Source organism: Conger conger, chromosome 9, assembly GCF_963514075.1.
Source record: "Conger conger chromosome 9, fConCon1.1, whole genome shotgun sequence".
In the NCBI taxonomy this organism is placed as follows: domain Eukaryota; kingdom Metazoa; phylum Chordata; class Actinopteri; order Anguilliformes; family Congridae; genus Conger; species Conger conger.
The window spans coordinates 19,401,306-19,426,687 of record NC_083768.1 but is presented as its reverse complement, the minus strand read 5'-3'; the positions used below and the strand labels follow the sequence as shown (position 1 = coordinate 19,426,687).

The 25,382-nt window shown below is 41.2% G+C and overlaps 1 protein-coding gene across 1 annotated transcript; it reads right to left on the bottom strand.

Annotated features, from left to right (window-relative positions):
- Positions 1 to 471: 471 nt before the first annotated feature.
- On the bottom strand, positions 472 to 15,098 carry LOC133137573 (protein asteroid homolog 1-like). Its single transcript, XM_061255905.1, has 11 exons — positions 14,978 to 15,098; positions 12,954 to 14,323; positions 12,351 to 12,540; positions 11,119 to 11,311; positions 10,607 to 10,739; positions 3,162 to 3,248; positions 2,675 to 2,794; positions 2,079 to 2,198; positions 1,493 to 1,606; positions 1,090 to 1,162; positions 472 to 584 (listed from the first exon to the last, which is right to left on the bottom strand). Exons 2-11 carry the CDS (start codon positions 14,313 to 14,315, stop codon positions 472 to 474), a joined length of 2,505 nt encoding a protein of 834 aa, XP_061111889.1. The 5' UTR covers positions 14,316 to 14,323; positions 14,978 to 15,098.
- Positions 15,099 to 25,382: the final 10,284 nt, after the last annotated feature.

Genomic DNA, 25,382 nt, shown 5'->3' with positions numbered 1-25,382 from the left:
CTAGTCTAGGCAGGTGGGACGCTAGTCTAAACTATTGAGTCTGGGGCGGCCTGTAGCGTAATGGTTAAGGTAAATGACTGGGAGAGGCAAGGTCGGTGCTTCTAATCCCGGTGTAGCCACAATAAGATCCGCACTGCCGTTGAGCCCTTGAGCAAGGCCCTTAACCCTGCATTGCTCCAGGGGAGGATTGTCTCCTGCTTAGTCAAATCAACTGTACGTCACTCTGGTGACAGTGTACCACACGAAGTGTGCGTCTGCCAAATGCCAATAATGTAATGTAATGTAATGTAATGAGTTGCTTGTCTCGGAGATTGGGTTACTAGTCCACGTGAGTGAGCTGCCAGCCTAGGAGAGTCAGTAGTCAGGCTCATATGCTGTCTCTCATTTGCCACTGCTCACTGCTGGCCCATCAGTCGTCGGCACAGGCCTGTTAGTTGCCAGTGCTGGCTCATCAGTTGCAGTATCATTGGCTTACCGCGATAGGTAAATGGCCAGCCTCTGCCTCTCATGTGGGTGGATGGAGGTATCGGCTGGGGGATGGTTGGGTGGGGGTATAGGCTGGGGAGTGGTTGGGTAGGGGTAGGCTGGGAGGTGGGTTTAGGTGGGGGAGGAGCAGGGTGGGTGGTGTTTCACTCTGTCTCCTCCACAGAGCAGCAGCACAGCGAGCTCTTGAGGGCTTTCCACACCCTGCTGAAGAAGCTCCGGAAAGCTTTCTTCTTTCCCACCTCTGAGAAAAACAGAGTGTCCCCTTATTGTTAATATCACTGTAAAACCTGAGAGTTCAGTGTAATCAAATGGGGGAAACAAATCTGAATCGTTTTAGTACGTCAACTATCTATTCAAGTATTCACTGGTCTTCACATTTTAAGTTAAGTAATTAAGTTTGATCGTAAATAGTAAAATAATACCAGAGTAAAGTAATCATTCAAGGGTTGCAGAGCATTTTCTGGATTCCCTTTGATCACACAATTTCGGGATTTAACTGAGCTGAGGGGTTCCAATTGAATATGCATATATACACAGTGAATTTAAGAGCAAAATGTACATTTCGCCATTTTCCATCCAGAGCACATTATCTGTGAGACTCACTCTGTGGGAGGCTCTCTGGCTGATGGGCTGCTTCCCCACCTCCCAGCGCCCCCATCTCTTCATCTGCAGCACACTGGATGAAGGCATGGTAGAGGACATAAGACCAAATTCAGGGGCCTCTACAAAGTTCTGACCCATATGAAAATACATCATAAATACAACTATTGGCACAACAGATATACACTGAGTACCTGACCAGACATCACTCTTCAGTTCGCTGTTTTTGGGCAGGTAAATCTTTTGAATTTTTTTACCAGGAAATGTTAAGAATGTTGTCATAAAATTCATATAAACACTGCGGTCTATTACGGTATCTTGGTCTTTAGTTCATCCTTAAAAAACATAAGGAAGCACATTTAAGGTTGTAGTTTCCCAGAGTGAAAGCACTGTGTAAAATACTTACGACAACCTCTGCATCCACTGCCACACCAGTGCTGGGGACAGCCTCCTCTCCAGGGCAGAGCTCACTGGAGGCTTCTGCCTCTGCCACTGCGATGGTGGAGGTGTCATAGGTCTCCTGCAAGACAGTTACTGTTTTAGTTGTTTAGCAGGTGCTCTTCTACAGAGCTAGTTTACACTTTAAAAACAAGCCATTTTTGCAGAAAATTAATCAAGCAGTTCAGATTAATGACTTTAAGGTTACACAACACTTTCATGGAGAATAAACAACTACGGTTTCCTGGGTTAAAACAGAAATACTGGATGGTAAATTCAGACACCCATTCACACACACCAACAGCGATTGGCAATCGGCTGCTTTGCAAGGTACCAATCAGCTTGTTGCGATTTGGGGGTAATTGGGGGTTAGGAGTCATGCTCAAGGACATTTCAACACACCCTGAGCGGGGATTGAACCAAAAACCTTCTGATTACCAGACGACCATATTACCTCCTCAGCTAACCCCCCCCCCCCCCCCCCCCCCTTATCACTATGGCGATCATTATGAAATGACTTTAATGAGAATAAAAGCACTGTGTAAAGTCCTTACTACATCCTCCAACTCCATCGCATCCACCGCCACACCAGTGCTGAGGACAGCCTCCTCTCCATGGCAGAGCTGGCTGGAGGCTTCTGCCTCAGCCACAGCGATGATGGTGTTGTGGGTCACCTGCAGGACAGTGACATTACAGTTCTAGTCATTCAGCAGGTGCTTTTCTACAGAGCGACTTCACACATTACAAACAAGCCATTTTTGCAGATATTTAATTAAGTAGTTGAGATTAAGGACTTTAAGGATTGCACAACACTTTCATGGAGAATAAACAAATAGGGTTTCCTGGGTTAAAGCTGAGAAATACTGGATGGTAAATTCAGACACCCACTCACACACACCAACAGCGATCGGTGACCAGCTGCTATGCTAGGTACCAATCAGCTTGTCGGGATTTGGGGGTAATTGGGGGTTAGGAGTCATGCTCAGGGACACTTCGACACCCTGAGCGGGGATTGAACCAAAAACCTTCAGATTACCAGACGACTGCACTTCCTCCTCAGCTAACGCCCCCCCCCCCCCCCCCGCCCCAACATTATGGCGATCATTATGATATGACTGAAATGAAAATGAAAGCACTGTGTAGTACTTACTACATCCTCCAACTCCACCACATCCACCATCACAACAATGCTGGGGATGGCCTCCTCTCCATGGCAGAGCTGGCTGGAGGCTTCTGCCTCAGCCACTGCGATGATGGTGTTGTGGGTCTCCTGCAGGATAGTTACATTACAGTTCTAGTCATTTAGCAGGTGCATTTCTACAGAGCGACTTCACACTAACTTTACAAACAAGCCATTTTTGCAGATATTTAATTAAGCAGTTTAGATTAAGGACCTTACTCAAGGGTGCAAAAGCAGCATTTCACCTGGGAAAGAAAGCTGAAATGTTTCTGTAACAAGCCCAGGTTCTTTATTATGCTATACTGCTGGCCTATTTCTTAAACTGTCATGTTCACCCTTAAAAAGCAATTAGATGTCATAATGTATGGTACCACAGTTGTACTGTGTCTCTCCTGGGTTAAAACTGGGTCATTACTAAATGACTGATAAGAAAATGAAAGTGCTGTACGGTACTTACTCCATCCTCCATCCCCACCACGTGCACCTCCAGATGTTCTTCGACAGTCGGCATGCATTCCACGAAAACATAACCGTAACCTTTAGTCTGCAGTATGACAAAAGCCAAGAGAAAGCGAGATACATTACAGTGTGGACAAGGTAGTAATATAGGCCCACTTATGGTCATTTTGGAGGGATTGCACTTCACCGTACGTTACGTTTCAATGAAAAAGCCCATAGGTTTTGGACTGTCTGTTTAAATCAGTGGTTTAGAACGACAATATCTCTTTCGGAAAATTGTGCACTACATTTTCTGGGGCTAGGCTACAGTAAACAGTTCGACAGCATCTCAGAAAACAACAAGATAATTAACAATAATTAATTTTGGAATTCATAACTTTAAAAATAAATAGCCTACCTCTTGGATTCTCGCATGAATTCAATCGAATTTGGTTTCATATCCATATTGCCTTGATGCGTAGCTATGCGTATTAAAACGTGTTTAAACTGACCAGAACTTTTTAATGAGGATAGTCCCTTCCAAATTTCGTTTTTATTTATTGAATTCTGAAATGCACTACATTTTTATTTGTTGAATTATGTGGCCCCACAACCAATCAGAATTTACCATTACCAGAGGCTATTTCCATAGAAAGGGACATGGCGATGCAAAGATTAATATAATCGTGAATAATCAGGTTGTAAATATCTTGGGGTTTTTATTGTTTTAGCCTATTTCATATTCAATTAGTTTGTTTGTTGTTTTCATTTCACCAGTGCTCCATCGTCTTTAACTGCTCGATGATTTAATCTGTATGATTTGTTTAGATACTTATGTTTAGTTTGTTTATCTGTGTACCAAGAAATTTGACTCTGATTGGAAGATTTGATAAATTATGTGTTTTTCATGTAAAGAGACCAATAAAATAAACTATTTCATATTAAATTAGGAGGCTATGCATAGCGTTAATATGAATACCACCAGATTGTATACATTTTATTTTCCAACAATAAATATTGAACACGCTGTGACAACCGGTAGGCCTAACCTATTTATTAAGCTGGTATTATCATTTGGTTGTGCACTCATAATGAGCAATGATGGATAAATAACTACTTATTATTTATAGTTACAAATACCAACCAGATAATAGCCGAGGCCTTCCATTCAGCAGCCTAGTCTGATGAAAAGCCACAGCAGGTAAAAGCGAAAGCTGAATAGCAATGTTGGTTACTGCAATCATCGGCCTTCTGCTGAATGTACAATATATAAGTACTTTTCCGTGAATTAATTCATTTATTTGATTTCATTTCATCTATTGTCCAGACGTGGAATGCATATGCTAGCAAACTGAAAATCCGGAGGTGAAACTCGCTTTGGGGATTTTCCAAAAATCATACTTTGTAAAAAAATATATATAAACAAATAAAGAGCAACATGTGAATAGCCTGAAAATAACGTTTGTTTTCCTTTAATACTATTTTTAAAAGCCACTTATCTCTTTCCTACGATCTTCTCGTTGGACTAAAAAATAATACCATTATTGTAAAACTTGATTTTCCAACATGTGAAGTGTACTTTATTAACCAAAGTCTCAAATTTTTCAAATAAAAAATCTAATACCCCTGAAGATGAGGGCCATGAGTCTTTAAGTTCTATTATTTGTGATTAGGTTAGAGAACACATTTGGAGAGATTTTTGACCATTCCTCCATTCCTTATATATAACTTATATAATACATTGAAAAAGAAATAGCCTACCGAGAGGATTCTGCTATAAAATCCGGTTCTAATATCCATCTTCTATTACTTATGTCCTGTCCTCTAGTATACTCAGCAGAATACTTGCCAAAGCAGGATTATTTGTATTTATTTAATTCTGAACTGAAAGGCATCTACTGTGACGTCACAGCCTAAACTCGATTTGAAATGTAAATACTGGAGAAATGACGTAAAGATGACTGGTGGTGCGTCACTGAGTGTAATTTAAACCAATCATTCGGGACCCTCAAAATGTTTCAAATAAAAATGTTTCAAATAGAATGGGACCTAATAGTAATTTAGTGTGCTTGAGTAGTTTACCAGATAGAGTCTGGAGACTGAGATGGCTATTCCAGAACATGTAGGTTGTTTTCACTCAACCATTTCTGTGTAGATTTGGTGCATGTTTGGAGCCATTGCCCGCTGGACAATCTTCCTGTCCCAGCTTCCTAGCAGAGACAACCAGATTGACTGCTGAAAATTCCTGGTACTTTGTTGAATTCAATGTATGCTATTGATTAAACAGTGTCCCTGGACCACTGGCAGCAAAATATCCCCAAAACATCCCCCCACCCCCACCTCCATATTTGACAGTATGTATGAGGTGCTTCTCCTTGTATGCATTCCATTTTGCCGCCAAACATTCAATGCTGGTCTCATCTCACTCTCTTCTGGGCATAATTCCAATGAGGCTTGGCAAACTCAAGATGCTTTGTTTATTGTGCTCAGTAAGAGCTGTCTTTGTGCCACCCTTCCAAAGAGTTTGCGCAAAGACAGCATGGAGGTGCCATTTTATGTTTTGCTTTAGATTTGGTGGCCCCAAGACACAAACAATGTCTGCAATTCTTACTGCGATCCTTGGGTTACTCATGGCCTCCCTCACCATCTTGCCATGTCGGTGGGGATAATATGCACTTGCATCCTCTTCCTGGCAAGTCTGCAACCATTCCATATGGTTTGTATTCCTTTGTATTATTGCCCTTTCAGTGCTAAGTGGTATGTTTAACTGTTTGTGACCAACTTGTGATGGTCAATATAGTTCTTTTTGATTGAGATTAACAAAATGAAAGTAAAATTGTATTGCCAATTTCACTTTGTTTCATTTTATCTTAAATAATTGTTAAGGGAGCGAATAATTTGGACATTATGCTTTGCTGCCTCACAGCAAGGAGGTCCTGGGTTTGAATCCCGGTCGGCCGTGGCCTCCCTGTGTGGAGTTTACATGTTTTGCATGTTCCCCTCGTGTTTGCGTGGGTTTCCTCCGGGGTACTCCGATTTCCTCCCACAGTGCAGGTTAGGCTGATTGGAGAGTCTAAATTGCCCGTGGTTATGAGTGTGTGAGTGAATGGTGTGTGTGCCCTGTGATGGACTGGCAACCTGTCCAGGGTGTATTCCTGCCCCCCTGCAACCCTGTTCAGGATAAGCGTGTTAAGATACTGGATGGAAGTAGCCTTAGAGTTATGGTGCGTTGTGTGTGCAGAGATGCTCTTCTGCATACCACTGTTGTCATGTGTGGTTGTATGTGTTACTGTGACCAGTAATTTGACCAGTCTGGTCATTCTCCTCTGACATCTCTCATTTTCAAGGCGTTTCTGTTTTACTGGATTTTTTTAATGCACCATTCTTTGCAAACCCCGGAGATTAGTATGTGTGAAAATCCCAGGTGATCAGCAGTTTCTGAGATACTCACACCATCCTGTCTGCCACCAACAATCATTCCAGGGTCACTTAGATTACATTTTCCCCATTCTGATGGTTGATGTGAAGATTAACTGAAGCTCCTGACCCGTATCTACAAGATTGTGTGCACTGCACTGCCGCAAGATAGATAATCACATGAATAAGTAGGTGTAATAAAGTAAAAATGTTCCTAATTAAGTGCTTGGTGAGTGTAGATGGATTGGAAATAAACCCAGAATAAAATACAACTACGAGGCCAGATGGAAAGAAATTGAGTGGACAGTAAGAGAGGAGGTACAAGTTAATGCAAGAATTGGGAGATACCACATTATTGAACCAGCTATCAGACAGAGATAATCAAGGTAAAACTGTGTTAAAAAAAAAAAGAAATTAAAAGATAAATGCAATTTACATAACCAAGACCACCTTAGGTACCTACAAATAAAAGAATACATTAACAAGACAATTATAGTATAAAATCATAACAGAAAATAAAATAATCATATCTTGCATATCTCATGGCATAGAGGTGGACCATGCCCAAAAATATTTAAAAATTATATTTAGGCTTCCTGCAGTTGAAATCAGAAAACACCCTCAATATAAAAGAACAGTTGGAAGTGGTGGATAATTGAAGCAATGTCAACAGAGGGGTTTATGTAGACAACTGTGGAAAAAAACAACCTCTCCTACTTGGAGAGAATTTGCTGGAAGAATGTTGTTCACTTTTTCTTTACCCCCGCACAGAATATTTTTTTCACAAATAAACATGATTGCTGGAGACTTACGTGAGAGAAAAAAAAGGAAATCAGTCTTGTATTTTGCAGTTGCCCCTACGTGGCTCAATTTGAATGAAGATCCATGGTGTCCTGCCTGGAAATACAAAATTGTATGTCTTTCATAGAAAAATACCTTTGGAATAATGTATTTAGGGAAGTTGGAGGAGCTTGAGTAGAGACATTCGTTATAAAATGCCTTGTTTGATTAGCTGTGATTGAAAGCTTATATTTTCGTAATCTCAACAAAACAAAGTTCTGTAGAGGGCACTGTTGTGCTTAAAAATGGTATGGCAGATTACGATCGGGGAAGGAATGAAGCCCATTTGTTGTATTTTATTATGGAGCCTGGAGGAGGATTTTAAAAAAATGTATCCATTCAATGACCGATACATTATTTGAGATTATGGTTGGCACAAAGATTGACGCAGATCAATGAATCTATGCAGAAATGAAGCAGAATATGACCATGCATTTATTGTAAACATACATTTATTCTGCCTCTAATTTACATACCAGATGGACAGCCAATCTATAACCCTTCCAATATTTTATGACCAAATGCTTATACTTTGCTTATACCAAAGTACTTCCAAAGGGTATTTGATTGTATTGACCCCAAGTTATATATTTTCACATCATTTCCATGTGAAATTCCTAGAAAATCTCTTTTCATCATTTCAAGATGCAAAGTGCTTCAGCTCCAAATGCCACAGCAGCTCACATTGTGTCTGGACTGACTGACAGCTGTACAGATTGACCTGAGGTTTGCAGGTGAGAGTGCTTTTGTGCTATTAACAGACAGTGCCTATCCACCTGGGACTCACAGTGGAACAGTACAGAGGCAGTCCCTGTTGGGTACATCCCATTCTCTAAGCACTGTATCATGCATATGAACTACACTAACAATCGTAAGCTCATCACACAGTGCCATTGTCCGGGCATGGGACATGGACTAACAATTATTGTGGCTGTAATTATCAGGTTCTCCACCAGATGTGTGAAGCACTACAACTTCCATGAACAGTTGTTCATTGGGTGCCACCTGTTACTATGTTTAACTTAAATCCTGCAGAAAGAATTCACAGCAGCATAATCTTAAGCAATATAAATCAAGCTTTTATTTACAATTTATTCGCATCAATACAGTATGCAGGGAAAATATATTTGTGGTGAGATGTATCACAGTGCATTTTATTCAAACGTTTGAGTGAAAACCTCTTTGTCATGAGGGACAGTTTTTAACTTACCCAAATGCAGCATCAACAAATATTTATTGGCTAGAACATGAAGCTATATTGTTTTTTTCTAGAAATGAGATGCTCGTTGCACTACTGCAGTGGTACAAATGGCAGTGAAGACTGGCAGTATGTAGTATCACCATATAAATTGACTCATATTGTTTGCATTGCTATGCTCAATTTTATTTGTGCTGCCAGTACATAATGCATTCAAATACAAAGCTAAGCTGCTTGGAACTTTCAAAAATGAAAGATACATCAGTCTCCAACTGCAAAGCACAAATACAGTCTAAAAATACAAGTGATAAAACCAAGCTGTTCATATCCTCAGCACCTATTTGAGCCTATTTTACCTTTTGTCAGCTGTACATTATCAAAAAGATATTTGGTCATTCATTCACTTTTACAATATCCTTTTTTAAACAAGTGTATTTCAAGGGATCTCCTCTCTATGCACTTAGCTGCCGTACATTGTGGTCAATAATTAAGGCTTTAAAATATGACCTCTATAAATAGAAATATACACATAATGAAATGTATGTGCATTAAAAAGAATTTGATGATTTGAATACATTGCAAAAGTTTTAAAAATCCAGCTGTGCTATTAAAATATATTTTTATTTTTAGACACAGTGCAAATGGGCAAGCAATTCAAATGGGCAAGCAATTCCTGAGCTGTAATTACACATGGAATGCCATGACCTGGGCATGAGCTAATTCACCACTTAACCAAGAGCCTTTCACTCAGAAGAACTGAACTGCTCATGATTGGGAGTGTCAACAATAGGGGGTTAGATCATTGCAGTGATCATGTGAATAGCTAGTATGTCTGATAATGATTGGGGGATTGTTTAGGAGGCTGGAAGATAATTGATTTAATCGGTCAAACTTTACAATGTTATTTGAACCACTGGCATTAACTAATCTACAGTGGGCTCCAGAATTATTGGCACTCCTGACTGGCAATGCACAATAAATAATATCATCATTGAGAGAAACTCAAATTGCCAACATGAAAAATACTTTAATAATGTTTCAATGTAACCAACCAAAATAAAAAAATAAGATTTCACCAAAATCAAGGTTTCATCAATTTTGGCACCTCTGGTTTAGTACTCGGTGCATCCACTGCTGGCAAGTACAACGGTGTGGAGTCTTTTCCTGTAATGCTGCAATACCTGCATATTATATGTTTATAATGCACACCTACCATCCAGACGACAGTGTACATGCGGTATTAAAAAGTATATCGGAATGCCTTGCCAAAGTAAACTCTTTCCAGCTATGCTATTAAAATGTGTTTCTAGGTACTGTTATGTACGGCACTGAGGACTCGGACGCAGACCAGGGGATAATCTAAAAACATTGTAATTTATTCCGAGTTCAAGAGCAAAGAGATCCAAGACAATGCCAAAAGCAGAAAGCAAAAGAATAGTCGAGTAAACGGGGAAAAAGGTCAAATATCCAGTCAAGCAAAGGCCGAACGTACAAAAGGGTGAAGGCAAAACAAAATATGTAAAACATATGGCTCCAGATTAGGGAGTAGACATTTGCATAGATTGAAAACCTGAAACTCCGGTAAACACACGAATAGTGGGACATGCAGACAGGGGAGTGACTCGGCTGGTAAACATTCAGACGCAGACATAACAAGGGATCACAAATGAGAAACTATAATGGAAAACAATAACCAAGGTTGTATGATAATGAATATATAACAAGAATAAACATAAATAGAAGCAGGACAGATACAGAAACATTACAGGTACAGTGCAAATGGGCAAGCATTTCCTGAGCTGTAATTACAAATGAAATGCCACTATGTGTCCTGTCTCCTCCTAAAACAGTGACATTAAAAATGAGTGCTACCTACTCTTCATCAGCATCATCATCTAGTACAGCGTACTTGTTGGAGGAGAAAAACTTCTGTGTAGCTCCAACACCCTGATCTAATTACTGGCATTCTCCCTCTTTGTGGACTGGGGCTTGAAAAAGTCAGCACCCACAGAGCGCTGCACCGCCACTTGGATGTCCATGTAGAGCTGTGCAGGAAAGGGGGCTCCCATCAGCAGGTCCTCTGGGGTACTGCCCCACTTCATCTCCACCACAGCACCGTGCACGAATGTCCCACTGTACAGCCTGTCCCAAGAGAGACACAAAAGTCTGCATGACCTGGGCACGAGCTAATTCACCCCTTTACCAAGAGCCTTTCACTCAGAAGACCTGAACTGCTCTTGATTGGGAGTGTCAACAATAGGGGGTTAGATCATTGCAGTGCTCATGTGAATAGCTAAAACAAATTCATGGGACAACACCTCTGGAATTCTAGGATTTGTGGAATTAATGACTCATTAACATTATTTGTGAAAGTATCAGGTAAGAAAATAACAAACAGGCCATACTTGTTTCTGACAATTTGAGCTTTCATGTTTCTCCTGACTACTTCTCCTGGAATATTGTTTTATCTGAAAGGGTAAACAGCCCTTTGTGAGAAAGGGCACAGTCAGGCATTCTGTACCAGGCACACTCTGGCTCTGGAAGTGGACTGCAGAGCAGCTGGTTCAGGTAGATGCTCATCCACAGGCAGGACTGCCACTGGCTGTAAGCATGGGCCACGTCCAAATCAGGCCCTCTCCTCTTATTCGCTCTGACCCGTAGTCTGCCCAGCCTATCACAGACTGCCCTCAAGCCTGGGTACTCAGCCGCTGGCCCTAGAGGGAGAGAGTTGTGTTGACCATTACCGATGATGTAACACCACCCGTCTGGGCATCAGTGACTGTCATTACTGTCAGTGACATCAGTTCAGATGAGCCATTGAGCTTCCTACAGAACTCAACCAATGCTGCACTAAGGGAGACAAGGAACAAAGGCAAAGAACAAACAGCATGGGAGTCATGCTATTGGATTGGAAACATTATTTCCATACCATTGTGGAATTTATGCAGCATTATACATATACAGTTCAATGTACACATAACGAAATGTGTAACCAACTACAGATGTGGTATTGTACTGCTCATCTTAGTGTATATGATACATTGCGTTCTACAGATGATAGAATGTTCACTAGTGCCAATGATAACTTAAACTGATATAGATAAAATGTATGTCCAGACACAGTTAACAGTCCCACTGCACTGTCCCAATATAAGTTACACAATGCATGCACTATTGGTTCCGAATCTTGCTTCTGGGGTATCAATTTGTGGGCTGGTTTTCATTCCAAACATGAGTGCAATCCCAGAACTTTTTCTTAATTACACTTAAAGACAAGCTGAAATGAAAATGTACTTTTCCCTCAATTTTATGAATTCATACCCATATAAACACATCTTAGTGTATAATACACGCCAAAGTGTTTTTCATCCACTTCCTGGAAAACTAGATTTTAGAAGATTTGATGTGATTGTGTGCCTGTGTATGTTGATAAAATGTTGTTCCCTACAGCTTCAGGTTCCCCCTACATCTGGACAAAGGGAGACCTTCTGCTCGTGAGCCCCTCACCTCTGGAACTACCCTCCCTGATGATTTTAGAACTACCCCATCTACTGATGCTTTTAAAACCTTTTTTTTTTGCCAACAGGCCTTGCTTTTAAAATATATAATCTATAAAATCTGCTGTAAAGATTTGCCACCGCAAATGAGAAGCGCTATATGAATTGAATTTATTATTACTATTAAATAATAATCCTAAAAAGACAGTAATCCCTAGCATATATGAGGGACAGTATGCCTTACAATTGGCTGTACCTCTCTGGCTGCCTCCAAGTCTGCAGAGTTCTCCATACACAATGCCCAGCAGCAGAGCCTGGACCATCTGCAGGTTAGGTTTGGGCTTGGAGCTGCTTAGCCAGTAGCAGGTGACACATACAGGTAAATTGAGGTGGGGGCGATCGGCTATAGTAATGGACTCGTCTGCTCCCAGAGTCTCCAGGAGAACCTGGAGTCGGACAGGTAAAGGCACCTACAAAACAAGTGATTACATGAAACATAGTCAAGCAAACAGAAGTGATATGGATCTCTCCATTATTCATATGGTATGATGCAAATGAATACAATATCTTTGGGCATCAAATTTAGGTCAAGGGGTTTAATGCCTAGTTATTGAGTACTGGAAGGAGATAGAACATTGAGAGAAATGTCCTTTGGAGGTGAGAGCAATAAACTCAAATTCTCACATCGTAAGAATGGTACTACTCAGCTGGAATAACTGGTTAACTGTGCGGATGAAGAAGGATGCGCAATAAAGCTGAATTTGAACTAAATGCTCATTAAAGGACCCACATAGTATTTTTTGAAGAAGGTGTGAAGGGCTCAAAAAGCTTCACTGACACAATGACTAAGCGTAGCTACCTCATTCAGTTTCTCCAGAGGCAGCTGCTGGATCCCAGTTGGAAGAATGGCGTCAATGAAGGCTCCCCTGAATTTGAGACCCAGCCTGTCAAACTCCTGCACATGGTAAAGCGGGCTGCCCTCGGTTGGATTTGTGGTCTCTCCCTGCTCGCTGTCCTGCCCCTGGAGAAGCTTCCGATTCCCATCCAGAAGCAGGCCATAGAAGACCTGGCGGATTGGCAGGGAGGTTGTGTGGCTGCTGGGAAGCTGGCAGTTCTCCACCTGCACTCCCAGTATGGTTTTCTGCAGCACCAGGACGTCAAGAATGAAAGAGGGCAAGTGGCCCCTGGACAGTCTATCCAGCAGCCATTCGGGCAAGTGTCTCACAGGCTCCGGGAGGTTGGCTGGTGTGTAGTATTTTGCCAGGTTGTCCACTGCAGCTCCGTGCATGAAGTACTGCGCCAGGTTGCTGTGGGAGACTTTGTACTCCTGCATTCCGGAGATTATATCCTGAGTGATATCCTGGGCACTGTCTCGGACAAGAACTTCATCCATCGCTTCCTCCGGCCCAGGGAATTGGGACAGCCAGTGGAGCAGGCCATTAATGCGGGCGTGCATCCTGCTGTATGCAGGCTGGGCCACTTGCGAGAAGTTAACCCGGCTGAAAAACGCATCCATGGACCTTAGGCTGGTGTAGTCATTGCCAACAATCACCGCAAAAAGAGGGACCAGCTCTTTGTTCATGTGATTGAAGCAGGCACAGAAATTGTTGATGGAGAAATGGGAGACTGGAATGTACCTTTCCTTGTTCTCCTGGCACATGCTGATGTTGTGCCACTCGAAAAACTCGTATGGGAGGTACCCACCCTTCAAGTCGAAGATATAGAAATCACTGTCCTTGCTTAGCACTGTGCAGTTCCACTCGTTGGCCAAGCAGGCAATCTCTTGGTCAGCCTCGAACATGCAGTAGATAAAGGGGACATTAAGGCTGGACAGCTTCTGTCTGAAGACCGTTCTGGAGAGGAGTGTGGTCGAAATATTGGTCTGCCTTGCCTTCCCACTTGATATCTTGCCAGCCTCCTCGATCCTGCCCTGGGCTCGCTCTATTAGTGTTGGAAATTTCTTGCCACTGTAATCAATCGCCCCATCCATCACGACAAAGGGCTCTATGTTGCAGGTGGTAAGGGTCTCAAAGAATTGTTGGATGATGTTTGCGAAGGATTCATAGTCTCCCCCGTGCCGCTGGTCCAAGCCTGATTCGATGTACAAGTTGCAGAGCAAGTTGTTTCCATCAATTACAAGTTTGGTGTTTTTTAGCTTTCGTCCCTCATAAAACTGTTTCTTATTTCCTTCAATGTAACTTGTGAGTCCTCTCACACCCATGGTTTTTGCTAGGGGCAAGGGCAAGGTTATTATATACAGCCTCCACCAGAAAATATAAAACATATTCCTCATAGCTACAGCCATTGTAAAATTGTTTAAAACCTTGGTGGAAATGCCAGCTTGGTTCTAGCCTGGTTTTTCGCTGGACCAGCTGGTTTGGAGATGGTCAAACTTGTAACAAGCTGGTAGATAAAACAACCATTCTGGCAAGACCCTGTCCAGCTGATGGAGCAGCTTGGTACAGGTAACAGACCATCCAGCTGGAGCAGAAACTGGTTCCAGCTATAATTAATATAGTATCTATGCTTTTATCACAAAGTTCTATCAGGAAATTGACTACAATAGAGAAAAAATAATAATTAAAAGAATGATAGGCTTTCATTCATATTTATTACTACAGTATAGTCACCTTGAATTGTATTCGCTCAGCTTGGATGTGGTAAACTAGCAACATGGGTTGCTTTAACAGCTTACTAGCTTACACTAATTTAGAAGTATTGGGCTGATGATGCCGTGAAAGATTAAAGGAGGTGAACTAAATTAAGATAAATAAGCATGGACTCGCTAGCCATCAAATCCTTAGAATAAGCTCATGGTGAGTGCCAATAATGCATCCTTAAAAGACATGAACTGTCTGTAAGCAAGCAAAAAAGTTTACTTACATCTCAAATGTGTCACCGTGGATTCAGAATGAGAGATGCTAACTATCTGAATAAGTTAACGTACTTCAAAACACTTCCTGCATTTAGTGCATTTTATTCACAGACGTGTTCTTGCTTGTTCTGAATTCTGAATGCTATTCCTTATGTCACTGCCAAAGCGATAAACTGATCTAATAACAATACAATGCAAATTCTGGCAAATCGAAACTGAACTTGATCTCTTAAAGAGACATGAACACATTACTGAATACTGACAATTACTGCAGATAAATTACTTTCAATGTGTACACTCTACACAGCACTGAACTCTGTGATATGGAACGGACGTCACCGCTTGCTTCTACTATCGAAGTTGTAGAAACCAAAAATCCCTGCCACTTCCTACATTTAGTGTATTTTTTCTCAGAGGTGCCCTTGTCCGTTCTGAATTTTGGATACTATTCCTGATGCCACTGCCAAAGCTCTAGACATGCATATTTAACAAGACATACCCTTAGGTAACCTAAGCCACAGACATGACTTGTCAGGAAAGCACGCCCACAGCTAACCTAAGCAGTGAAGTGTTTGAAGTTTGTCTGTGCTATGAGCCCCTCTGAGCACTATTGTAAATTAATGGAGAATATCAAACATTTCCACACTGATGATATTTTGAAACTTAATTAACAATAGATAGATTTGACCAACCTGCCCTTTTCCTATGACCTCATTAATAAGGCATTTTTTGCCTGCAGAACAGCTGCTAACTGGATGTTTTTTGTTTAGTTTTTTGCACTGTAAACTCATCAAACCTCTAAGTGGATAGGCTACAGCAGGAGCAACATTTGGCGCTTTGTGTGTTCAGAATTGCTCTTCTGCATACCACTATTGTAATGTGTGGTTATTCGCGTTACTGTCATATTCGACCAGTCTAGCCCTTCTCTTCTGACCTCTCTCATTAACAAGGCATTTTTGCCTACAGAACTGCTGCTCACTAGATGTTTTTTGTTTGTCGCACCATTCTTTGCAAAATCTAGAGACTTTTATGCGTTAAAATCCCATGAGATGATCAGTTTCTCACACCACCCTCTCTGGCACCAACAAACATCCCACAGTCTGCAAATGAGTAGTGGGTGTGTGTGCACACACGTGCACCCATGTGTATGTACAGTACCTGCCCCTAGAACGACACTGTGCCCAGCTCCCACATCAATCCCCATAACCTGAGGAGACAGGGAGGAACAAGAGTAAACAAGAGTCCAGGCAATGGGTCAGTACAACAGCAAAGAGATATAGTAGGGATAATCCAAGACAAAGTCGATGTCACAGGGAAAGGGTCGATAACACCTGGGCAGTCCAAACAAAAACAGAATCCAGAAACAAAACACCAATAAGCCAAACAGGGTCGAAAAACTATGGGTCGAATCAGAACAGAAGGATAAATCAAGAGGTGCAAGTCTAAGACAAAATGGGTTAATCAGAAAGAAACACTGGAGAGTTTGGTCAGGACACATAACAATCTGCCAACAAACTACACAAACAGAGGGGTTTTTATACACAGGTAATGAGAGGGAAAGGACAATCAGGTGTGGGAAACAATCAGGAAGTGGGAGAACCTAACACACCTGGGACACACACCCAATACAGAACAGCATTCACAAAAATATGCAAGTAGGCTATACACTAAGTGAGCACTTTATTAGGTATTTATTAGACTTATCTTTTAGACTTCTACTGCTGTAGGCTATCCATTTAGAGTTATGATGCATTCTGTGTTCAGATGCTCTCCTGCATACAACTGTTGTAATGTGCGGTTATTTGCATTATTGTCACCGTCCTGTCAGCTGTGACTAGTCTGGCGTTTCTGTCGGCAGAACGGTTGCTCACTGGATTTTATTTTAGTTTTTTTGCACCATTCTTTGCAAACTCTAGAAACTACTGTGTATTAAAATCCCAGGAGATCAGCAGTTTCTGAGATACTCAAACCACCCTGTCTACCACCAACAATCATTCCACAGTCAAAGTCACTTAGATCAAATTTTTCCCCCATTCTGGTGGTTGATGTGAACATTCACTAAAGCTCCTGACCCATATCTACATGATTGTAAGCATTGGACTGCTGCCACACAATCGGCTGAGATAGATAATCGTATGAATAAGTAGGTGTAATAAAGTAAAAATGTTCCTAATAAAGTGCTTGGTGAGCGTAGGTTACAGCAAAATATTTGAGCTCAGTGACTTCAATTTCTTGAGGCAATTCTGATGTACACTCCCAGCTGACTGGAGCAGCCACCTGTTTGACTCCTGAACAGAGACAGAAACACACCAGCAGACGACTAGCATGAAAGCAGATGATGATAAAGTTCAATTCACTGGAATTTTACTGCACAGATCACAAGGTACTTGAAAATACTTCTGGACCTTATTACCTTGAGATGATGTCCTGATTTGTGTACAACTGGTCAATCTGTTTGAATCAAGTTCAGATATACAGTATTTTTCTATGAATTTCTGGAATTTAACTTAAAAATATTCGAAAAAATATTGAGTATTTCTTCATATGGAATATTTAGAGGGTCAAGATGGGCTCATGCTGTTAAAGATACTGTTGCAAAAAAAGTTATTTACATTCCAATGTTGCAATTAAAAAGGAAGGCTGTATAATGATTTCTGTAAGAAACTACGTTAGCAAGAACAATTTGTCTTTTGTTATGGAGCCTGGAGGAGAATGTATTTAATTGGTCACACTTTACAATGTTATTTGAAGCATTGGCATTAACTAATGTATATTGGGCTCCAAGTATTGGCACCCTTGACTGGCAGTGCACAAAAAATAAAAAATGAAATTGAGACAAACTCAAAATGCCAACATGAAAAAGACTGTACTTTATCAATGTTTCAATGGAACCTAGCAAAATCTAATTTTCCTTTAATAAAAAATAGATCTCACCAAAATCAAGGTTTCAACATTATTGACATCCCTAGTTTAGTACTTGGTGCATCCACCTCTGGCAAAGATCATAGCATTGGGTCTTTTCCTTGACATGGTTACACTCACGCATATTTTGGCTAATTTCCCCCAAAAATACTTGATGTGCGTGAAGCCAGGAGATATAGTGGCCACCCCCAGACTGCCCTTGCCTACACCAGTAAAAAAATCCTAGAACCGATTATAGCAACCCGCTTCTTGTATGAGTGGCATGGTGATTTGAAAACTTGAAAGTTATTAACAAATCTGTGTTTTAGCACGCTTTTTTCACAAAAGTGTTTTTTCGATTAACTGATGATGACTCCACATGTACGCCATTTAAATCACTGTCTTGTGGGTTATAAGGCAGTATAGTTTTGGCACATTTCACTAGCAACCAGAGACTGTGAGCCATGCAGGAGTACAGCTACAGCACAGCCGGGGCATGCTATTATAAATGCATCAGCAACAACAGCTTTTACTATAACGTCGTATATTCCATGTACAATTACATTATCGTATTTAGCACTTGCTCTTATCCATTTCTTCCCGGGTATTCATTTACATATTAATGTTGCCATATGTGGTTAGTCTGAATCAAAATATAGACCATTACTACAGATGAAACTACTATCAGATGAAATGGTACGAATGCTGGATTCACCAACCTTTGACTTTATTAAAACAAATAATTTTCCAGTCTGTTTCCTGACAATTCGGACGCTGTTTCAACCTGCCCCATAGATTTCCAAGTTCTATTTTGCTTTTTAAAAAATGTAATATAAACTATAATTACTAAAAAGTTGAAAGTTGAGATGTTTATTTATATATATAGTATCACAGTAAGCCAATGATAAAAGCAACTGATGAGCCAGCACCGATGACTCACAGGCCTGTGCCGACCACTAATGAGCCAGCAGTGGGAATGAGAGACAGCACGAGCCAGGCTACTGACTCTCCTTGGCTGGCTTGGCTGGCAGCTCACTCACGTGGACTCGGAACTCAATCTCCCCTCCTGGCAACTCAAAAGTTTAGACTAGCGTCCTACCTGCCTAGACTAGCAACCTATCCTCCTTGGCCGGCTAATCCCTTGACTAATCCCTTGAAGGCTGGCGATTGACTTGTTGGGCTACTGATTTACCATGATGTTGATGATCAACAAGGGGTTTAACATATAGTGGGCTCCAGAACAATTGGCACATGAAGAAAAAATGGCTTGACTGCTCCGTGATTAGATCAGGGAGGAGGGCTAAACTGAAGGAAAAAGGTTAGCTGAAGTGAAAACTTCAAAAAGACAAAACATATAAATTTTGTTATGCAGCGCACCAAAGTCAAAATTTCATAAAGTCACCTGTTTGGCGAAAATTTTCTTACGGGAACACTACGAAAAGAGGTTGCGTTGAGCGCTTAACTGTATTTACATTACGCGTTTTATTCATAGACTGTGGGAAGCTTAAACAGTGTTGTGGTCTGAGGTTGTTTGTCGTAGCAATTCCTCTCTTGAATGTTTGAAGTATTTATTTGTACCTTTAAACAATAAATAGTACTGAATGTCTACTGTTGGTTTTAGCCTTGGGTTTTGCCTCAAACAGTTGATGAAAAATTGTGAGCTGTGAAGAAAACCCACAAAACATCAGGCAGTGACATCACAAACAAACAATCTCTACAGGGCAGGGGAGAAGGTATCTTAACCGCATCTTAACCGTACGAAAAAGACTTACAGAGCAGCAATATTGAAGCTATACCACAAGATGCAAACCACTCATCAGTAGTAAGAATCGGAAGACGAATTTGCAAAGAAGACAGAGATGAGCTACAAAAGTTCTGGAACAAAGTTTTATGGACTGATGAAACTAAGATTAACCTCTACAAAAGTGATGGAAAGGCCAAAGTGAAGAAAGAAGGGATCTGCTCATGATCCAAAACATAAAAGCTAATCGGTGAAGCACGGTGGAGGAAGTGCCATGGCTTGGGCTTGCATGGCTGCTTCTGGAGTGGGCTCACTAATCTTTATTGATAATGTAACTCATGATGGTAGCAGCAAGATGAATTCAGAAGTCTACAAAAACATTCTGTCTGCCAACTTATGAAGAAATGCGTTGAGTCAATCACCAGACCTTAACCCAAAGGGTTAAAGTTGTTTAAAACATCAGGTGTAAATACCAGGAAATAAAAGCTGAAATTCTGAACTCTTGTCTTGTGTTCATCTTTTTATCTCAACCCAAAATGCATTCATTGTATTGCAAAAACAAAGGAATTAGACTCAGCATTATGTCTATCTACCTGTCTTTGATCCAATCACGGAGCAGTCGAGCTCAATCACCTTTGTCTGTGCCATTTTTCCTTCATGTGCCAATAATTCCGGAGTCCACTTATTAGCAGCCTAGAAGGGTAGGTTGCTAGTCATGGCAGGCGGGTCGCTAATCTAGCTGAGTGAGTTGCTAGTCTGGGAGAGTGGTCTGCTAGTCTAGGCAGGTGGGACGCTAGTCTGAACTATTGAGTCTGGGGTGGCCTGTAGTGTAATGGTTAAGGTAAATGACTGGGAGACGCAAGGTCGGTGGTTCTAATCCCAATGTAGCCACAATAAGATCCGCACCGCCGTTGAGCCCTTGAGCAAGGCCCTTAACCCTGCATTGCTCCAGGGGAGGATTGTCTCCTGCTTAGTCTAATCAACTGTACGTCACTCTGGTGACAGTGTACCACACGAAGTGTGCGTCTGCCAAATGCCAATAATATAATGTAATGTAATGTAATGTAATGTAATGAGTTGCTTGTCTCGGAGATTGGGTTACTAGTCCACGTGAGTGAGCTGCCAGCCTAGGAGAGTCAGTAGTCAGGCTCATATGCTGTCTCTCATTTGCCACTGCTCACTGCTGGCCCATCAGTCATCGGCACAGGCCTGTTAGTTGCCAGTGCTGGCTCATCAGTTGCAGTATCATTGGCTTACCGCGATAGGTAAATGGCCAGCCTCTGCCTCTCATGTGGGTGGATGGAGGTATCGGCTGGGGGATGGTTGGGTGGGGGTATAGGCTGGGGAGTGGTTGGGTAGGGGTAGGCTGGGAGGTGGGTTTAGGTGGGGGAGGAGCAGGGTGGGTGGTGTTTCACTCTGTCTCCTCCACAGAGCAGCAGCACAGCGAGCTCTTGAGGGCTTTCCACACCCTGCTGAAGAAGCTCCGGAAAGCTTTCTTCTTTCCCACCTCTGAGAAAAACAGAGTGTCCCCTTATTGTTAATATCACTGTAAAACCTGAGAGTTCAGTGTAATCAAATGGGGGAAACAAATCTGAATCGTTTTAGTACGTCAACTATCTATTCAAGTATTCACTGGTCTTCACATTTTAAGTTAAGTAATTAAGTTTGATCGTAAATAGTAAAATAATACCAGAGTAAAGTAATCATTCAAGGGTTGCAGAGCATTTTCTGGATTCCCTTTGATCACACAATTTCGGGATTTAACTGAGCTGAGGGGTTCCATTTGAATATGCATATATACACAGTGAATTTAAGAGCAAAATGTACATTTCGCCATTTTCCATCCAGAGCACATTATCTGTGAGACTCACTCTGTGGGAGGCTCTCTGGCTGATGGGCTGCTTCCCCATCTCCCAGCGCCCCCATCTCTTCATCTGCAGCACACTGGATGAAGGCATGGTAGAGGACATAAGACCAAATTCAGGGGCCTCTACAAAGTTCTGACCCATATGAAAATACATCATAAATACAACTATTGGCACAACAGATATACACTGAGTACCTGACCAGACATCACTCTTCAGTTCGCTGTGTTTGGGCAGGTAAATCTTTTGAATTTTTTTACCAGGAAATGTTAAGAATGTTGTCATAAAATTCATATAAACACTGCGGTCTATTACGGTATCTTGGTCTTTAGTTCATCCTTAAAAAACATAAGGAAGCACATTTAAGGTTGTAGTTTCCCAGAGTGAAAGCACTGTGTAAAATACTTACGACAACCTCTGCATCCACTGCCACACCAGTGCTGGGGACAGCCTCCTCTCCAGGGCAGAGCTCACTGGAGGCTTCTGCCTCTGCCACTGCGATGGTGGAGGTGTCATAGCTCTCCTGCAAGCCAGTTACATTACTGTTTTAGTTGTTTAGCAGGTGCTCTTCTACAGAGCTAGTTTACACTTTAAAAACAAGCCATTTTTGCAGAAAATTAATCAAGCAGTTCAGATTAATGACTTTAAGGTTACACAACACTTTCATAGAGAATAAACAAATACGTTTCCTGGGTTAAAACAGAAATACTGGATGGTAAATTCAGACACCCATTCACACACACCAACAGTGATTGGCAATCGGCTGCTTTGCAAGGTACCAATCAGCTTGTTGCGATTTGGGGGTAATTGGGGGTTAGGAGTCATGCTCAAGGACATTTCAACACACCCTGAGCGGGGATTGAACCAAAAACCTTCTGATTACCAGACGACCATATTACCTCCTCAGCTAACCCCCCCCCCCCCCCCCCCATCACTATGGGGATCATTATGAAATGACTTTAATGAGAATAAAAGCACTGTGTAAAGTCCTTACTACATCCTCCAACTCCATCGCATCCACCGCCACACCAGTGCTGAGGACAGCCTCCTCTCCATGGCAGAGCTGGCTGGAGGCTTCTGCCTCAGCCACAGCGATGATGGTGTTGTGGGTCACCTGCAGGACAGTGACATTACAGTTCTAGTCATTCAGCAGGTGCTTTTCTACAGAGCGACTTCACACATTACAAACAAGCCATTTTTGCAGATATTTAATTAAGCAGTTGAGATTAAGGACTTTAAGGATTGCACAACACTTTCATGGAAAATAAACAAATAGGGTTTCCTGGGTTAAAGCTGAGAAATACTGGATGGTAAATTCAGACACCCACTCACACACACCAACAGCGATCGGTGACCAGCTGCTATGCTAGGTACCAATCAGCTTGTTGGGATTTGGGGATAATTGGGGGTTAGGAATCATGCTCAGGGACACTTCGACACACCCTGAGTGGGGATTGAACCAAAAACCTTCAGATTACCAGACGACTGCACTTCCTCCTCAGCTAACGCCCCCCCCCCCCCCCGCCCCAACATTATGGTGATCATTATGAAATGACTGAAATGAAAATGAAAGCACTGTGTTGTACTTACTACATCCTCCAACTCCACCACATCCACCATCACAACAATGCTGGGGACGGCCTCCTCTCCATGGCAGAGCTGGCTGGAGGCTTCTGCCTCAGCCACTGCGATGATGGTGTTGTGGGTCTCCTGCAGGATAGTTACATTACAGTTCTAGTCATTTAGCAGGTGCTTTTCTACAGAGCGACTTCACACTGACTTTACAAACAAGCCATTTTTGCAGATATTTAATTAAGCAGTTTAGATTAAGGACCTTACTCAAGGGTGCAAAAGCAGCATTTCACCTGGGAAAGAAAGCTGAAATGTTTCTGTAACAAGCCCAGGTTCTTTATTATGCTATACTGCTGGCCTATTTCTTAAACTGTCATGTTCACCCTTAAAAAGCAATTAGATGTCATAATGTATGGTACCACAGTTGTACTGTGTCTCTCCTGGGTTAAAACTGGGTCATTACTAAATGAATGATATGAAAATGAAAGTGATGTACGGTACTTACTCCATCCTCCATCCCCACCACGTCCACCTCCAGATGTTCTTCAACAGTCGGCATGCATTCCACGAAAACATAACCGTAACCTTTAGTCTGCAGTATGACAAAAGCCAAGAGAAAGCGAGATACATTACAGTGTGGACAAGGCTATGAACAGTTTTGTCCTTCGAGTAATATAGGCCCACTTATGGTCATTTTGGAGGGATTGCACTTCACCGTACGTTACGTTTGAATCAAAAAGCCCATAGGTTTTTTCGTTTTTTGCCCATATAAAAACAAATTGGGACTGTCTGTTTAAATCAGTGGTTTAGAACGACAATATCTCTTTCGGAAAATTGTGCACTAAATTTTCTGGGGCTAGGCTACAGTAAACAGTTCGACAGCATCTCAGAAAACAACAAGATATTTCGGTCAGAGACAAAATAAGCTAGGTGAACAATAATTAATTTTGGAATTCATAACTTTAAAAATAAATAGCCTACCTCTTGGATTCTCGCATGAATTCAATCGAATTTGGTTTCATATCCATATTGCCTTGATGCGTAGCTATGCGTATTAAAACGTGTTTAAACTGACCAGAACTTTTTAATGAGGATAGTCCCTTCCAAATTTAGTTTTTATTTATTGAATTCTGAAATGCACTACATTTTTATTTGTTGAATTATGTGGCCCCACAACCAATCAGAATTTTGGGGTTTTCATTGTTTTTCATGGTTTTCATATTCAATTTGTTTGTTTGTTGTTTTCATTTCACCAGTGCTCCATCGTCTTTAACTGCTCGATGATTTAATCTGTATGATTTGTTTAGATACTTACGTTTAGTTTGTTTATCTGTGTACCAAGAAATTTGACTCTGATTGGAAGATTTGATAAATTATGTGTTTTTCATGTAAAGAGACCAATAAAATAAACTATTTCATATTAAATTATGAGGCTATGCATAGCGTTAATATGAATACCACCAGATTGTATAAATTTTATTTTCCAACAACAATAAATATTGAACACGCTGTGACAACCGGTAGGCCTAACCTATTTATTAAGCTGGTATTATCATTTGGTTGTGCACTCATAATGAGCAATGATGGATAAATAACTACTTATTATTTATAGTTACAAATACCAACCAGATAATAGCCGAAGCCTTCCATTCAGCAGCCTAGTCTGATGAAAAGCCACAGCAGGTAAAAGCGAAAGCTGAATAGCAATGTTGGTTACTGCAATCATCGGCCTTCTGCTGAATGTACAACATAGGCAAGTACTTTTCCGTGAATTAATTCATTTATTTGATTTCATTTCATCTATTGTCCAGACGTGGAATGCATATGCTAGCAAACTGAAAATCCGGAGGTGAAACTCGCTTTGGGGATTTTCCAAAAATCATACTTTGTAAAAAAATATATATAAACAAATAAAGAGCAACATGTGAATAGCCTGAAAATAACGTTTGTTTTCCTTTAATACTATTTTTAAAAGCCACTTATCTCTTTCCTACGATCTTCTCGTTGGACTAAAAAATAATACCATTATTGTAAAACTTGATTTCCCAACATGTGAAGTGTACTTTATTAACCAAAGTCTCAAATTTTTCAAATAAAAAATCTAATACCCCTGAAGATGAGGGCCATAAGTCTTTAAGTTCTATTATTTGTGATTAGGTTAGAGAACACATTTGGAGAGATTTTTGACCATTCCTCCATTCCTTATATATAACTTATATAATACATTGAAAAAGAAATAGCCTACCGAGAGGATTCTGCTATAAAATCCGGTTCTAATATCCATCTTCTATTACTTATGTCCTGTCCTCTAGTATACTCAGCAGAATACTCGCC